The 19067-nt window shown below is 33.4% G+C and overlaps 1 protein-coding gene across 5 annotated transcripts in view; it reads left to right on the forward strand.

The window, feature by feature from the left end:
* NIPBL (NIPBL cohesin loading factor) overlaps positions 1–19067 on the forward strand; it is a 157941-nt gene that overhangs the window by 97388 nt on the left and 41486 nt on the right. For all 5 annotated transcript variants that reach the window (XM_084880551.1, XM_084880549.1, XM_084880553.1 and 2 more), the window contains 13 exons: positions 223–294; positions 393–482; positions 2091–2194; positions 6851–6937; positions 9159–9390; positions 10157–10308; positions 10876–10956; positions 11426–11526; positions 14188–14326; positions 15157–15239; positions 15815–15947; positions 17421–17564; positions 18709–18798. In XM_084880551.1, the coding sequence (XP_084736677.1) occupies positions 223–294; positions 393–482; positions 2091–2194; positions 6851–6937; positions 9159–9390; positions 10157–10308; positions 10876–10956; positions 11426–11526; positions 14188–14326; positions 15157–15239; positions 15815–15947; positions 17421–17564; positions 18709–18798 (1508 nt within the window). The remainder of the gene's footprint in view (positions 1–222; positions 295–392; positions 483–2090; positions 2195–6850; positions 6938–9158; positions 9391–10156; positions 10309–10875; positions 10957–11425; positions 11527–14187; positions 14327–15156; positions 15240–15814; positions 15948–17420; positions 17565–18708; positions 18799–19067) is intronic.

Below are 19067 nucleotides of genomic sequence, written 5' to 3' on the forward strand. Positions count from 1 at the left end.
TCTTACATAAGCCAACTTAGGGCTTTATTTTTGAAGGATAGCTGATATTTCTTTGACTTAATTAACAACTCCTAATTTTTAATCAAGACAAAAGTATATAATTTAGTTTGGGTTGACAGTGATTATTGTTAAGTATTTAATTAATAGAAGAAAATAAAAAAGCAATAGAAATATTTTAAGTTGTCATTCCTGCATTTCAGTATTACTTTTTGTTCATTTTAGTTGCTAGAAAAATGAAGAAAAAAGAAAAACAGAAGAAGAGGAAAGCTTATGAACCAAAACTAACACCTGAAGGTAACGTTTTAGTTCATTTGTTTTTATTTATATTCTTCAACTTCCATTTTCTAAATGGAATGTGGACATAATAAGCCTTTTCTATTCCTGTGTTGCAGAAATGATGGATTCTTCAACTTTTAAGAGATTCACAGCCTCAATAGAAAATATTTTGGATAATTTAGAAGATATGGATTTTACTGCATTTGGTAAAATAATTTTAAAGTATATATTAATCTCTAAATATAAAATCAATTTAAAATATGTTTATTTAGTCAAAACCGGTTTGGCTCAATGGATAGAGCGTCGGCTTGGGGACTGAAGGGTCCCAGGTACGATTCCGGTCAAGGGCATGTACCTTGCTTGCGGGCATATCCCAGTAGGAGGTGTGCAAGAGGCAGCTGATCGATGACTCTCTCTCATCGATGTTTCTAACTATCTTTCTCCCTTCCTCTTTACAAAATCAATAAAATATATTTTAAAAATATATATATGTTTATTTACCTATGTGTCTAGCTTTCTGTCAGTTACATTAATGGATATAAAGGCATGGTCTGTGCTTCCAGGAAACTTAAAATTTACATGTTATTTTAAAACTAGAGGCCTGGTGCACCAATTTGTGCACTGTTTCCCTTGAAGTCACAGTTTCCAATAATCTATTGAGGACATTAAGTGAGGACTTACGCTACTTAAAGCCAAGGGCTGGGGCATTTATCTTTACTTCTCTAAAACTAAACATACTATTAACAAACAGTAGGTATTCAATAAATATTAGCTTTTAGGATAAATGATTAGAGACATTGGTTCCTATATCTGCATCTTTGCTCATATTAGCTTCTCTCCCAGATTGGAGAGGATACAGGCTGGGCTGAGTCACACACACACACATGCACACACACACACCCATACCCATACCTGAATTTCGTGCACTGGGCCTCTAGTAACTATATAAACTTGTTAAATTTCTATAAAAATACTGCTTACAATGTGTTTATTTGTTTGAAAATGCCATGAAAGGTATTATTATCCTTTACTTCTAACTTATTTGTTTTTTTGATAATTACTTGCCTGTGTTTTATTAATGTGTTCCCTGTTGAGAGTATTAGTTCTTCATTTCTAAAACTTTCCAGTTTTGTGTTGAGAAACCTTTTTCTTACATATCTTTTAAGATCCCAACAGATAGGATAAATTTGAGAAGGAATTGCTCACAGACAGACTAATTACAAAAGTGGTGGCAGAATATTTCCAGAATCCAGGATTTACAGTCATGGAACTGTTACTGTCTCTACACCCAGAGAAATATGGGCAAGAGAATTTACCAGAACTTAACTCACTAGGGGAAAACAAGTTGTAAAAAAACGGTAATCTTGTGGTCAGAGGACTTGGGCAGCTTGAGACCTTGCAAGGAAGGAGTTGTAGATACAAATACCCTGACCTCACTCACTTTCCTTCTCTTTGATCTTCTGACTGGGCACCCCACTGGCTGAACCTAAACAGAAGCCAGAAGGCATGGGAGACTATTGATGTAGTTAGTCTCTCAGGTTTGGATGAGGATATATCCAAAGTTTGGATAGGGGAGAAAGTTTGGATGAGGATATATCCAAAGTAGTAAAGACAACTCATCTCCTCTTCCTATCTTAGAGCTCTAATTTTAATCACTATCCTCTTTTATTCAGGGTTTGCTTGAGGTTTACAGAGATCTCCTAGGTTGTTGTTTTATAAGTGTTTGGTTTTCAAAATTTTTATTTGAAAGTTAGGCTTACTATTTTTAGCTATTTCTGTTACCTAAACTGTATTTGTTCGATTTGGTTTTTCAGGTGATGATGATGAAATTCCTCAGGAACTGCTCTTAGGAAAACATCAGCTTAATGAACTTGGCAGTGAATCTGCTAAAATTAAAGCAATGGGTATAATGGATAAGGTATCTCACTAAAGTAAAATTTATGAATTTAGTTAATATATGATGTTGGAAATCCAAGAACTATTCTACAGATATTCTAAAGAAAATCACTGCATTATAAGAGGCATTGGCCTGGACTTCTTCACTTTTGTATTTTTTCATTGTCATAAAAAATTTGGATTATTTTTTTTTCTATTTTTATAAAATATATTTTATTGATATTTTACAGAGAGGAAGGGAGAGAGATAGAGAGCTAGAAACGTCGATGAGAGAGAAACATCGGCCAGCTGCCTCTTGCACACCTCCTACCGGGGATGTGCCCGCAACCAAGGTACATGCCCTTGACCGGAATCGAACCCGGGACCCTTCAGTCCGCAGACCGACGCTCTACCACTGAGCCAAACCAGTTTCGGCAAAATTTGGATTATTTAAATGAAGAAATACACCAAGTTTTTTTTTTTTTTTTTTTTTTTTTTTTGCTTTAATCATATACAGTGGTGAAAGAGTAAAGCTATGGTCCATAGGGTCATTGCTTTAGGCCTTAAAATAATTTCTGTGATTTGTCTTTCCTAGGAGCTCTTTGTTGCTCAGTAGTTTCATGGACTAGCAGGATATTTTTTTCATTGATAATAATTTCAAACAATAATAGCATCAAGGAATTGCGTCCTGTAATATTTATGAGACATCATTCACCCCCTAAACTACTGTGTGATTGCTATGCAAACACAGTTTCTAAATAAATACTATTTCCTCCTAATCAGGCTCTCCAATTTTTACTCATTTTTTATGGAATAAAAAAAATACCATTTTTTATTCATTTGTTGCCCAAATTGTAAATAATAAATTTTATGTTTTTATTAAGTTATAATTGATATTTAACATTCAATTAGTTTCAGGTGTACACGATTTTTGTATATTTTGCAAAATGATCACAACATAAATCCAGTTAACATCCATCATTATACATAGTTACAGTTGTGTTTTTCCTTGTGATGAGAACTTTACGTTCCCCTTAGCAACTTTCATATATACAGTTGATCCTGAACAACACTCATTTGAACTGCACAAGTCCACTTTTGAACAGATTTTTTTCAGTAAATACAGTCAGCCCTTGGTATCTTTAGGTTTCATATCCTTGGATTAAAATGGTATTTTTACATTCCCATGTTGGATTGAAAATACTGTTTTCAACCAGTTTGTTGAAAACAGATGGGAAGGGCTGCCTAGTTAAGTTTTGGGGCAGTCAAAAGTTATACGCACATTTGGACTGTGCTGCACATAGGTACCCCTAATACTTACGATATTTAGGGGTCAGCTGTACAATACAGTGTTATTAACTAGTCACCATACTATGCATTACATTCCCAGAACTTGTTTTTTATCTTGTAACTGAAAATTAGTACCTCTTTCACCCATTTTGTTCACCCCTCCCCCATCTCTGACAACCATCAGTCTGTTCTCTGTATCTGTGACTTCAATTGTTTGCTGTTGCTTTTTAGGTTCCATGTATAAATGAGATCATACAATTTTTGTCTTTCTCTGTCTGACTTCTCTTAGTATAATGCCCTCAAGATCCATCCAAATTGTCACAATTGGCAAGATTTTCTTTTTTATGGCTGAATAATATTCCATTGTACATACATGCTACATTTTCTTCATTCATTCATTATTGGACACTTTAGTTGCTTCCATGTCTTGGCTACTATAAATAATGCTGCCATGAACATGGAGGTGCAGATATCTTTTTGAATTAGTGTCTTTCTTTTTAAAAAAAAATATATTTTATTGATTTTTTACAGAGAGGAAGAGAGAGGGATAGAGAGTTAGAAACATCAATGAGAGAGAATCATCGACCGGCTGCCTCTTGTACACCCCCTACTGGGGATGTGCCCGCAACCAAGGTACATGCCCTTGACCGGAATCGAACCCGGGACCTTTCAGTCCGCAGACCGACGCTCTACCACTGAGCCAAACCGGTTTCGGCATCTTTCTTTAGATATATAATTGGTAGGTCATATGTTTATGTTCTATTTTTAATAAATTGAGGAACACTGTTGTTTTCCATAGTGGCTATACCAATTTACATCCATTAGTGCAGAAGGGTTCCCATGAGTTTGATCTTTAAAGAGAGAGACAGGCTCTAGCTGGTTTGGCTCAGTAGATAGAATATCTGCTCACAGACTGCAGAAGGGCGCTGGGTTCAATTCTGGTCAGAGGCACATTTAGGTTGCAGGCTCGATCCCCAGCCCCATTTGGGGCGTGTACAAAAGGCAACCAACTGTTGGGTCTCTCTCACATTGATGTTTGTCTCTCTCACTCCCTTCCATTTTCTCTAAGAATCAGTGGGAAAATATCCTCAGGTGAGGATTAACAAAATAGAGAGAGAGAGAAAGATCACATAGCTAACTAGGAATTGATGTGCTATTTATTGGGTCGGCAGCTAAGTAATTGCGGATTTTTTAAAGAAAATCAAAGACAATTTTTTCATGGAACTAAATAACTTTATTCTGTAATGTATTGCCCATTTTGATCAATGACCTTTTGCCATCTTTCAGGCAGCATCATAATCCCACGTTCAAAAAACTTCTGGTTTTTATTAGCAAAAAACTGAATCAGGTACGATTTGACATCATCATCATTATTGAAATTTTTACCATTCAAGGAGTTTTGTAAAGATCGAAACAAAAAGTAATCAGATGGTGCAAGGTCAGGACTATATGGTGGATGTGGCAAAACATCCCAATCAAGCTCCATTAATTTTTGCCGAGTGACCAAAGATGTGTGTGGCCTTGCATTGTCATGATGGAATACAACACCTTTTCGATTTGTCAATTCGGGCTGCTTTTCTTCAACTGCATTGTTTAATTTCGTTAGTTGTTCAATGTAGACATCAGAATTGATCGTTCGGTTGGGTGGTAAGAGTTCAAAGTAGACAATTCCTTTGTAATCCCACCAAACTGATAACAAAACCTTCTTTTGATGAATATCAGCTTTTGATGTTGTTTGAGTTGGTTCACCTGGCTTGCTCCACGATCTTTTCCGCTTGATATTGTTGTAAACAACCCATTTTTCATCGCCAGTTATCAGTTGTTTTAAAAATGGATCATTTTCATTACGTTTCTTTAGCAAATCGCAGCTGCTAATGCGTTGCGTTAACTGTGATTCTTTAATTTCGTGAGGAACCCATGTATCGAGTTTTAAAACATAGCCAAGTTGTTTTAAGTGATTTTCAATGCATGTATGTGATACATGAAGCTTCTCTGCAATCTCACGTGTTGTACTGTGACAGTCCGAATTGATTATTGCTTTGATTAGGGCGTCATCAACTTCAACTGGACGACCAGAGCGTTTTTCATCTTTGAGTGAAAAATCACCAGAACGAAATTTGGCAAACCAATTTTGACACTGCCGTTCTTTTAAGGCTTCGTCACCATAAACAGCACATAACTTTTTATGAGCTTGCGATGCGTTTTCCCTTTGCGGAAATAAAAAAGCAAAATATGACGAAAATGTTCCTTTTGATTTTCCATTTTTCAACGAACGCCAAACGAAAACTACAAAACAGATCAAAAAACTTTTTTTACTGATTAACAGTTGAATAGCCAACTATCAATAACAAAATGTGTTTTACATTTGTACTACGTCTGCAAACCTAAAAATTCAACTGAAGCCATATATGTGTGAAACCCGCAATTACTTAGCTGCCGACCCAATACATTGATATTGCTGTGTGCAGTGAGGATATATTGATTTATTTTGTATATAGGAATATGGCATCAGTTTTCTAAGGTGCCAATGCCAATCTTGGGTTTCAATTCATAAATTCCACAATTACTAGTACATGTAGCTGCTAATCTATTTCAAAGGTGAATTTGCTGAGTATTTTCAAAACATCAAAGGTTTACCAAAAGTCTCAGTAATTTAATCTGTTGTGAAAATATCTAAAGCAGTACTCGAGAATGAATAATGAAAATATACCTGAATCAGTTACTTTGTTGATCCTCCCATTCGACTCTTCTGAATGATTTGGTTGAGAGTTCTGCTGCATGCTAGGAGGCTAAGAGACCTATTCAATCAAAAGAATATAAATAACAGTTGCCTCCTGGCAGAGTCTCTCAATTGACTACTAATTTTTTTAAATAGAGAATCTTGTAACAAATGAAATAGAATATATTAAAAATAATAAAGATTTTTTACTAAATAAAGCAGTGTTATTTTACATTTGTAACTCATTTACAATTTTATGCTTCTGTTATTGAAAATATTTCTTGGATTTTAAGAAATCCTAAGAACATTATAGTATGGAAGCCATGTTATAATCAGATTAACAAAATGAAATCTTGTGTGTTTTCCACGTGCATGTTCAGTGTCACTGGCACAAAAGCAAGGGGCCCAACATCAGAGCAAACCTAGTCTTTACTAATTATATAGTAAGAGTTGAGATAGAAGCATGCATGTGCCCATTCTTTATTTGCTCTTCTGTCTTTCAAAAGCAAGTGATTAATTCTCTACATAATTCAGACTTGAGTAGAGGATCTAAGTTGTAAAGTTTTCTGTTTTTCAAGAGGTGGTAATGTTATATACTACATAGTCTAGAGGGGAAAATTGTATAGAATATTTTTGAATAATTTATAACGATATCAGTGATAGATAAAAGAGTTTATGTTGCGATTTTAGCTTTCTACTGAAAAAACTGTGAAAGTCCTAAATATCTTGGAGAAGAATATTCAAGATGGATCCAAGCTTTCCACTTTGTTAAATCATGTAAGTTTAAGATCCATATTGTTAATTTTATCCTTACTGTTGTTAAGATTAATTTTTTTCATAGGAACATTGATTTGATTTCATTAATTTGAGCTTGTTACTGCAATTTACTAGTTACATTCATTAGCATGAATGTTAGAGTTGCACTTTTAGCAATTCAAAATTCATTTTACATATTGTCAACTCACAGCTTTGACATAAAAAAATAATAAAAATGAAGGTGTAGATTTATTTAATTTAAAGGGCTGTTCTTTAATCTTCCATTATGCTCTTTCTTGTGTAAGTGTATGAGAGTGTTTTAAATGTCCTTTCATTTATGAAATGGTAGTAGGTAGTACTTATTTTTCTTGACCTCCTTTGGAAAAAATAGTTAGAAATCTTATGCTGATTTTTTAATGTATCCTAAAACATTAATTCTTATATGCCATATTTATACCTAGCTCAAATGGTTGTTGAAAGGATTAAATAAGTCAATTCATGTAAAGTGCTTAACGGTGTCTGGTACATTGTAAATTCTCAATAAATGTTAACTGGAACTGTTATTACATTTTAGGATGTATATCTCAAAAGCAATAGCAGCATGGTATAATGATTTATGAGTGCAAGTCCATTGCCTGAGATTTGCTTTCCTGGCATGGTAGCAGATATTCAAAATCATATGTGCACTCAAATTGGTCTTGATGTCTTTTTCATTAATGAATAAATAATGATGTTTATAGATGTTTGATATAAAAAATAACAATTGGGAAAGGTTTTGAATTAATTAATATTCTTAATTTTTAAAAGTCTGATTTTTAAAATCGTATATTTATTTTAAAATTTTTCCAAAACATAAAAAGCACAAAAGATCCATATTCCCATCCATCAGTAGCTACTCTCTTAACACTTTTGATATACATACTTTCATTTTTATCAATATATGTGAGTACATACTATGTACATTTCATACATGCTCTGGATTTTATCTCATGAAGGAAATGTTCTTGATGTTTTCAGAAGCCACAGGATCTGATGTATATGGAATTAAAAATAATCTCAGGTGGTATTTCAATAGCTTATTAAATATATCCATATTTTTCCAATGCCCTCTCTACATTAGTTTTTCATAGAAACAAAAGGTTTAGAAAAACCTGCAATGGCAGTATATTTCAACTTTGGTCTGTAAGTGTTACTTAAAATACTTTAGCAAGAAGTCATGATAAATATCATCAAGAATCTAGAGTTCTGGAAAGCTAGCTGATTCAGTCTTAATGAAATTATTTTCGTTCCTGAAAACCTTAGTCTTAATGTTTGGTGTGAATGATGAACCTGATTAACTGATTCTTCCAAACAGCAATTTTAATGTCAAAGAAAAGTTACTTTATCTTATTTGTAAACAGTGAAACAAAAGAAAGCTGAAGAGTTAGAAAAAAATAATCAAGTTTTTAGGCATTAGTAATTAGAAAGCCCCTCTCTGCTTTACATATAATATGCTTTTATTTATTCCTTTTCCAATGTATAAACTTTGATAAGCATGCATATAAAAATATTTCTTGAATATAAAGTTGGTATTTCATAACTAAGGATAGGTAGAGGGTTTTTACTTTATAACATTAAGAGCCACCCCTTCACAATTGTAATGGAGGCTGCTGATATGTAAATTAAAATCTGGTCTTCAGGCAGTTGTTGAATTAACCATTTTAGAAAATAAATTATATCCAATTAAATGCATACTCATTGCTTTTATCTCAATTTCAAAATTACAGTGTTGTTGAAAAAACAGGTATTAGAAATGATTGAGTCAGTAACATTTTACAACTTTAAATAAGGCTCTACCTTTTGTTATTGTTAATTTTTGCTTTGTTCTCACAACAGCAGATTTTATAAAGGTTTTTTTTTTTACTATCTTAATGTTTACACCACAAACACAAACTTATTTATATGTATGTAATTATAGTTTTTAACTAAAATCTTATATTTAGATAAAGTGCACAGGTGAAGGTAACTATAACTTTGTCATTGGAGTATCATCTAGTGGTGAAATTAGGAAACAGTATATATTATGTTGAAACAAAGTAATATCAGGACTTTTACTTCATTCCTAATGTCCTTTAAAGAATATACACAAATCAAAACTCTTACCATGTTTTCCACCCATTGAAATAAAATATATCATAATTTCTTACATTTTAAAGTAGAAATGTGTTTATTTCTATTTTAATAACAATCTGCTGTTTTATAGAATAATGATACTGAAGAAGAAGAAAGGTTATGGAGAGACCTGATTATGGAGAGAGTTACAAAATCAGCAGATGCCTGTCTTACAACTATCAACATTATGACATCCCCTAATATGCCAAAAGCTGTATATATTGAGGATGTAATTGAAAGAGTTATACAGTACACTAAATTTCATTTGCAGAATACACTTTATCCTCAGTATGATCCTGTTTACAGATTAGATCCTCACGGAGGTTGGTTTGCCCTTTTATATTGATAGTTTTTAGTATAATATCAAAATTACTTGTTATATAATTTTACCATTTTGTTGGATATGTCAGAATGTGATGATTTAAAGTGACATAAAATTATTAGATTACATAGATGATAATAAACACTGCCTTTTATTTGACTAGAATGTAAAGCTTTTAGTTAATCTAGTACTTGTTCCGTTATTTCTTTAGCATCATTTTATGTATAATAAAGTAATTTCTACTGGTCAGGGGGAAAGCCCAGATAGTATTAGCTTCTGGTTCCATTTATCACTTCCTCTTTATTTTTCCCAAAATATTTGTTTTCTACAAAATGGATTGATTTAGGATATATATTCTTTTATTTCTAACCTTTGAATGAGCAATGAACTAGTTGACATGTATATGGTTGAAGAGAAGAGGGTAAACTTGATCATGAATAACCTACATTTGGTTACCTATTGAATAATTGCAAGATAAAGGGAAATATAATCTTACTATCTTACAATACAAAAATAGAAATAAAGATGAAGTAATACTTTAGATAAGAATTTAATAGCCACTGAAATGTGCCACACAGTATTGTTAAAAGAATGTTTACTTTTTAAATAAATAAGTACCTAGAGAGTAATTTTCTCTCTTAATAAATAGCCAGGTTATATTTTTATATAGGGGGAAAAGTGTGTCCTTTTAATTCAGGAAACAGTTTTATTGCTGTTTATTAAAAATTATTGAAAGTTTATATATTCCTTGTTTTGAATTTTTTTAGGAGGCTTATTAAGTTCGAAGGCAAAACGGGCAAAGTGCTCTACCCATAAGCAGAGAGTAATAGTAATGCTTTATAATAAAGTTTGTGACATTGTTAGCAGCTTATCAGAATTGCTAGAGATACAACTCCTTACGGACACAACAATTCTTCAGGTAAGTTTTTTTGAAGCATTTTTATATTTATAGACCAAATTATTACGACTAGAAGGTTTACTTGAGTTTAATATAACCTTGCTCACTTAATGATAATACCAGCACTGTGTTAGTTTTTTATGCAGAGTGTATCTTAAATTGAAATAAATTCCAGGGAAATTTTAAAAAGAAACATTTGGTCCAGAAGACAGATGATTAAATGTACGGTAGTATAAATTCTAAACTCTTAAGTTATTGGAAAGACAAGTTATTATTTTCTTTGAAATATGTGAGGATATTTTCACCCAGAATGGGAGGCAATGTCTTTTTGTTTTTCTATATTCTGTGACATCAATTCTAAAGGTGGAGATTAGAGGAACGGGAGCTGTGAGGGAAGGTATGTGCTAATTTGTTTGAGGATGAATGGGATCAGAGAAAGAACTAGATGCTGATTGATGAGGGGAAAATAAATGCGCTCTCAGTGTTTTCCAGTGAGTTTGTAAATGTTTTTAGAATTTAGTAAGGTAGAATGTTACTGAAATCAACTAGAGATGTCTAATGATTATCTTTTTTTATGTGTGCGTGCAGGTATCATCAATGGGAATAACACCATTTTTTGTGGAAAATGTCAGTGAACTACAATTGTGTGCCATTAAGTTAGTCACTGCAGTAAGTATAATCAATTTGTATTTTAGTTTACCCCCCTAGGAAAATATTGATATAATTTAATCCAAACTTGCAATAATTAGCAGATTCAAGTTTTCCATAGATTCATTTCAACATAAGATCTTTTTAATCTGCCTTAGATTTTAAGCACTTCTAAATACTTAAAAATCTTTCAGTTAGTAATTCTGTAATATTTATCACAAAATCAGAATTGCTTAAAATTATTTGAATCTTATCTTACTTTCCACACTCTGACTTCTGTAAGAATGTTATTTATGATAGGAAAGTTAAGCAGATTACCCTACTCATTGCTATTAAAGATATTGACAACATTTTCAATTTAAATGGCAGATAATTTACTTTATTTTATTTTTTTGGCAGATTATATTTTTATCACATTATAGTAGTATTTTTGTTTTGTCTTTAAATAATTATAACAAACTTAATTTGGAATCTTATAATTACTAAACAGGTATTCTCAAGATATGAAAAACATAGGCAATTAATTTTGGAAGAAATTTTTACTTCACTTGCAAGATTACCAACCAGCAAGAGGAGTTTAAGGAACTTCAGGTAATTATAGCAAAGGCCAAGGGTAATAAAGAACTGCATTATATTATAGCCATTACATATTCTTCATCATTTTTGTCTTAATTTTTTTTATTTTAATGACCAAATAATGAAGGCAGTTCTGTCAAAATAGCACATTTGGAGAATTTAAAGAAGTTCAGTGATTATCAAGTGTAAAGATCTATGGCAGGATTCTTTTCTGTCTCGGTGTTAGTGACATTCTGGGCCAGATAATTCTTTGTTACGTGGGGCTGTCCTTGTAACATGCTTAGCAGCATCCCTGACCTCTACTTACTAGATGCCAAGAGAAAACCCCTCATTCCAATGATTGAGAACCAAAATTTTCTCCAGACAATGACAAATGTCCCCTGAGAAGCCAAGTCATCCCTGGTTAAGAACCACTGGGGATTCGGGAGAATCATTGGTCTGTGAGAAGAGCAATGGAAATTGGCTCTAAAGAGTCAGAGGCAGTTCAAGAATTTTATTAGCCATACTAAAGAACTTGGACTTGATCCTTTATATAGTAGGAACCACTAAATACTGTTTTTATGATGTGTCTTGGTGTGGTCCTCTTTGTATTTCTTTTGTTTGGGGTTTTCTGCGCTTCTTGGACTTGTAAGTCTCTTTCATCAGGTGTGGGAAGTTTTCTGTCATTATTTCTTCAAATAGGTTTTCAATATCTTACTCTCTCTTCTTCTGGCACCCCCATAATTCTGATGTTGGTATGCTTGAAGTTGTCCCAAAGGCTCCTTACACCATCTTCATTTTTTTTTTCTTTTTTCTTTTCCGGTTAGGTGTTTTTTGTTTCTTTGTATTACAAATCTTTGATTCTTGGGATCCTCTGGTCTGCTGTTGGATCTCTGTATATTATTCTTTATTTCAGTAAGGGTATGCTTAATTTCTAGTTGGTCCTTTTTTATATCCTCAAGGGTCTCGCTAAATTTATCAGCCTTTTCTCTAGAATTCTTGAAAAACCTTATAACCATGGTTTTGAACTCTATATCCAGTTGTTTGCTTTCCTCCATTTCTTTCATTTGTGACCTGTTTCTTTGCCTCCGCATTTTGGCTGATTCCCTTTGTTGATAGAGTGGCTTTGTGTGCTAGGTGTCCTTTATAGGGCCCAGTGGCTCAGCCTCCCCAGTTACCTGAGGTGGGTACTCTTGGTGCACCCTTTTGTGAGCTGTATGCACAGTCTTGTTGTAGTTAAGCCTTGATTATTATTGGTATCACCTCCAGGCCAATTGGCTGTGAGGATCAGCTGTGTCTACACTGGGAGAAGTTCTATGCCGGAGACACCCTAATGGGGCAAGACTTGCAAAAGCCTAGAGTAAAGCATGGATGGAGCAGGGTCTCAAGGGATCATCAGGGCAGAGCAAACAGTTATGGCTGATTTTCAGCCCTGCCTAAGATGCCCCTGGGTCCCAGTGTCCCTCAGTAATCGCTGTAAGCACCTCTGAGAGAAAGCTGCCCTCAAGTTTCACCCACTGCCAGACAGTCCAGTTTCTCCCCAAATGAGTCTGGGTCCCCAGAATCTCACCCAGAACTGGAATTCACAGCAGTCAGGGACTTTTGTCTCTCTCCTGATTGAGAAAGCCAGCCACGTACTCAGTTACCAGCTCTTTTCGTGCACGCGTCTCTGTACCTCTGCCTTCTACAGCTCCTGTAAGTCTCAGTGTGCTTTTCTCTTTCCTTCTAGTTGTAGAATTTCCACTCTGCCAGCCTTCCTGTGGTTCTACATGATGTCCATTAATTGTATATTGATAAACATCTGTTGTCTATTAAACCATTAGAAAAGCTATCAGCATATAAAATAATTCCTATATTTTGATAATATCTTTAGAACAGAAGATTTAGAATATATTTACATTCCATAAGATGATCAAGAGCTGACTATGGAACAGATTTTAATAATAATGAATACCAGAATGCATGGGCATTTGGAAATCTTGAGGCTTTTTCTCATTTGAAAAATCATTTTGAGAAATCCATAATAATAAAAGCATAATATGCAAATAGACTGAACAGTTGAACTGCAGGACGACCATCCAGACAACCATGCTGACACCCACTGGCGCCAGGCCAGCCAAGGCGGGTGCCATGCAATTGGTCAGGCGCCCGGCCATCGCCAAGTGATCGCCCTGCAGAGGGAGGCCCAGGCCACTGACTGGCTGGCTGCAGTGGGTGGGCGGGGGTTCCCTTTGCCGGGGGGTTCCCTTTGCCGGGGCGATCCATTGTGGAGCCCCAGCCAGGTGGGCAGGGTCTATCACTTTGAGGTGATGGATCGCAGGGCTCCCAGACTCTGAGAGGGCATAGGCTGCACTGAGGGACCTCTTCCCCTCCAGTGCACGAATCTCATGCAATAGGCCTCTAGTATTTTATATTTTTATTTATAAACTTTTTATGTGCAGCACAGAGTATGGAAATTTGTATTAAATGTTGCATTTTCCTTTGACTTTTTAATTAAGTATGCAGAGAGATTTAGTTAGCATTTTTTAAATTTATTAAAAATAATTAGACATGATGTTATTATAAGCACTAAAGATAATGTCTTTGAAGTATTGATAAGGAATGCATCCTGAAACTTTTAGATGGTAGATTACATTAAAAATGAAATCCCCTTTATACTCTCTATGAATGATTTAAATGTTTTCTTCTCCATTGAAGGTTAAACAGTAGTGATATGGATGGAGAGCCTATGTATATTCAGATGGTTACAGCACTGGTTTTACAATTAATTCAGTGTGTAGTACACTTACCATCAACAGAGAAGGATTCTAATTCAGAAGAGGACTCAAATAAAAAAGTAAGAAATCTTTCATAAGGTTTTTAACTTTGTATTTAAAAAAAAAATAGCATATATATTCCCTGCCAATCTTATATAATTGAAGTTCTTATTTATGGTTTCATGGCTAGGCTTTTTAGGATCCTTTCATGGCTAATAGTGAGTCTTTTCAAATACTCACCTTTTGGTTTCCACAACTTTGAAGACTATTTATATTCTAACTTTTAAACTTCTACTGAAGGAATTGAATTTTCTCTTCTATTATTGTTCATGTTTTATAAACTTTGAGCTTGTAATGTTTTTGTATTTTCAAACACTTGTGTTCTGACCTAGATCATAATATGCAATTATTAATATTGTATTTGTTAACCACATTTGTCACTAATACATTTTTTTTTTTAATGAGCCATCTTTTTTTTTTTAATATATTTTATTGATTTTTGTACAGAGTGGAAGGGAGAGAGATAGAGAGTTCGAAACATCAATGAGAGAGAGTCATCGATCAGCTGCCTCTTGCACACCCCCTACTGGGGATATGCCCGCAACCAAGGTACATGCCCTTGACCGGAATCGAACCCGAGGCCCTTCAGTCCCCAAGCCGACGCTCTATCCATTGAGCCAATCCGGTCCCAGCGTATTTTTTATAAATTAATATGAACTCTCAGTATTTTCATCTCGTTTTTATAAAGTATTGAAATATGTCTGAAATGCTAATTGTAGCTTTTCTCTTTTTATATTAAAAAATAGTTAAGTATTTTAATGTATTACATATATTCAGTAATAACATGGCATTGGCATCTTAACTGCTATTTACTGGTTATATTCGCATAAATTTATTTTTCTCAATCTAGGTCGACCAAGATGTTATCATTACCAACTCTTATGAAACAGCCATGCGAACAGCTCAAAACTTCCTTTCCATCTTCCTTAAAAAGTGAGTATGATAACATAATGATTTTTATTTTTCCAGTATAAAGAATAGTTTATTTATTTTAAGTAAAAGATTAATCCAGTTTTCTGCCATTAACTTTTGTATATCTCCCTGACTCTTGATTTCCTGATCTTTAAAATGAGGTATTTGGAATATTAAAATCTAAAATATTGTGAACTTACTTACATGTTGGGTTCCAAAAGTGGAAAGTACTAGATTGAGATTCTGTAATTTTTTTTTTTTTTTTCCAGTACACTTTGGGGAATTCTATCAAATAGGAAAGTTGTGCAAAGGGGTTACTTTGCCTTCATAAAAATTTATGGTAAACTCATAGAAAAACAGTGGTCATGTTTTAAATGTGTTACACTTGCCAGAAAGTAATGTTAATATAGTCATTAAATGAATTTCCTACAGTAGAGGGGGAAATAAAGTTTGAGAAATAGGTTTATTTTAAACCATGTTTTCATGTACTGTCCTCATACCTGTTTTAGATATAAAGAAGAGAAAATTAACAAAATTTCAGTCATATTGGTGGACATGTCTCCTAAATTCACAGTCTTTTCATTATCTTTGAACAGATGTGGTAGTAAGCAAGGTGAAGAAGATTACAGACCACTATTTGAAAATTTTGTTCAAGATCTTCTTTCAACAGTCAATAAGCCTGAATGGCCAGCTGCTGAACTACTCCTTAGTTTGTTAGGGAGACTGTTGGTAAGAGTATAGAATTTAAAGATTATTAGATTGCTAGAAGACAACATAATGAGGATATACTGATTCACAGATGATGAATTCTTTAAAAATGTGTAAGGAAATATGACCATTGCATCTCTATTTTTGCATGTTCATATAATTGTACACAATATTGTCAGTAACTTCTAGAAAACTGAAATGTGCCTTTTGGTGTTTTCATTACCTAAGATAATAGTATTTTAGAAACTTTTTTGCTTGTTTGTTTGTTTGGAACTCATAATTTTAGTTAAAAGCATCTCAACACTGAGTCATAAGTTATTTTAGTTAATTCAAAGCATGGATTAACATGAAATTGATTTTGATTAACATGAAACTGTCATTTTTAAGAGTGTTTCTAAAAAGACACTTTTTAGTTTTTATGTAACTCAATAGGGAAATGCAAAGAAATATTGTGATTTTTGCTTTTATTTTTAAACTACATTTGGACTTGTGCAATACAAATTGTTACAAAGCTGGTGGGACTTTACTTTCTGTGAACTGAAAAATATGTTAATACTATTATGGAACCAAGATAATGTTTCATAGGCATCAGAATTCAGTCTAAGAAATTTCAGTAATACTTTATTTTTAACAAATAAGCAGTTGTGCCGAAACCGGTTTAGCTCAGTGGATAGAGCATCAACCTGCAGACTGAAAGGTCCCAGGTTCGATTCCAGTAAAGGTTAAGGGCATGTACCTTGGTTAAATATATATATACTTAAAAAAAACAACAACAAATAAGCAGTTGAGCCTACATTTAAAGAAAGTGACAGTGTTCTTAGGGAGGTGTAATATATAATTTTTAAAAAATCTATTTTATTGAATTTTTAGAGAGGAAGGGAAAGATATAGAGTTAGAAACATCAATGAGAGAGAAACATCGACCAGCTGCCTCCTGCACACCTCCTACTGAGGATGTGCCCGCAACCAAGGTACATGCCCTTGACTGGAATTGAACCTGGGACCTTTCAAGTCTGCAGGCTGACGCTCTATCCTGAGGCAAACCGGATTTGGCAATAATGTATAATTTTTAAAAATATATTTTTATTCATTTCAGAGAGGAAGGGAGAGGGAGAGCGATAGAAACATATATCGATATGAGGAGAAAGATTTATTGATCAACTGTCTCCTGCATGCCCCCTACTGGGTATCAAACCACAACCTGGGCATGTACCCTGACTAGGAATCGAACAGTGATTCATATAGTGAGGCTCAATCACTAAGCCATACTAGCAGAGCTTTTTTTTTTTTTTTTTTTTTTTTTTTTTTTTTTTTATCATTAGGACTCCAGAAACTCAAAAGGCAATCACTCTGGAAAACTATCACGAGAAAAAATATTTATATTTTAGATAATACAACATGGGTTTGAAAATTTATATGATAAATTGCTATTAAAATATACTGTCCATAAATGGGTTAAATTATATCAAAATTGCTTTTTTCTTTTTATATATAGGTTCATCAATTCAGCAACAAGTCAACAGAGATGGCTTTAAGAGTGGCGTCTCTTGATTACCTTGGAACTGTTGCTGCCCGATTGAGGAAAGATGCCGTCACAAGCAAAATGGATCAAGGATCAATAGAGAGAATTTTAAAACAGGTATTCAGATAAAATTATGGGAATAAATAATAGTTAACTACTTTCTTCACATATTCTTATGTCAGTATTGCATTTCATTTTGTAGATTCAAAATAAGATCCATACTTCTAAAATGGGCTTTTCAAAAAGTCCTGTCAGAAAAAGTTAACGACGTAGGGAACATTGAAATGATTTACATAAATCCGTAGTTTGCTTTGCTTTTACAAATTATTGTTATGAATATATGATGTTATTTTCTGTTTGGTTTAACATAAGTTTTAAATCTTTAGTTTACTGAGATGATTTTTTTTTTTATACCCAAATTGTTTTGTACCTTTGAATGTTTTGTAGAAGAAAGGTGAAGAAGACTTCTTTTGATTTTATTATAATATGAGAGAGCTTTCATATTTTAGGGGGGAGAATGTATTTTATTATTACATTTACTTTTTGTTAAGTATGGATGAGATGATAGTAATAGTATAAGTTACTTAAAAAAAAATTGATAACTAAATGATCTCTAATTCTACCACATACAGCTATTTTCATATTCTTCTACTCTTTTTTTTTTAATGTCCATAACCTTACCCACGTTGGCCATTAAAAATACCTCTAGCCGAAACTGGTTTGGCTCAGTGGATAAAGCTTCGGCATGCAGACTAAAGGGTCCCAGGTTCGATTCCGGTCAGGGGCTTGTACCTTGGTTGCAGGCGCATCCCCAGTGGGAGGTGTGCAGGAGGCAGCTGATCGATGTTTCTCTCCCATCAATGTTTCTAGTTCTCTAGCCCTCTCCCTTCCTCTCTGCAAAAAATCAATAAAATATATATTTTTAAATATTTATAATTTTAAATAATTTTAAATATTTATAATACTCTAAATTTTTTAATATACTTTGTATTTTGAAAGAATTTCATAATTCACAGAATTATAAGACTATTACAAAGAGCTTCCATAAACTTTTTACCCAACTTCCTTAATTGTTGACAACTGATAACATTTACTTTATTAATCTTTTTCAAAATTATATTATTCTGTTTCTTCCATTTAGTTGCTATACTTGTATTTTCCTTTTTATTATTTATTATTTTTTCCTCTGATTTGTGTTGGCAACTTTGGAATTTATTAATATACATTAGTAATATTTTTATCTATTTGGCTTATTTCATAGGTTTCAGGTGGAGAAGATGAAATCCAGCAATTGCAAAAAGCATTGCTTGATTACTTGGAGGAAAACACTGAGACTGATCCTTCATTAGTGGTAGGATTTTTCAACTTTTTTTTTTTTTAAATACCACATACTTATTTAAATTGGGTCTGAAAGAAAATTGGGAAATATCATGAAGGGGGGAATTGTCTGTAATGTCGATTTTTTTTAAACAAAAGGGTAGTTGATAATCTAAACACAAAAGAATGGTTATGGGTTGACTTGTCTTATATGGAATTCTGGTGCAGGTATTATTCTGTACAGTAAGCCCTTGATTTTGCGGACTTCGATTTAACAAACTTCAGATTTAATGGACAAAATTT

The sequence above is a fragment of the Pipistrellus hanaki genome (genome assembly GCF_964339955.1).
Source record: "Pipistrellus hanaki genome assembly, chromosome: 4".
Classification (NCBI taxonomy): Eukaryota; Metazoa; Chordata; class Mammalia; order Chiroptera; family Vespertilionidae; genus Pipistrellus; species Pipistrellus hanaki.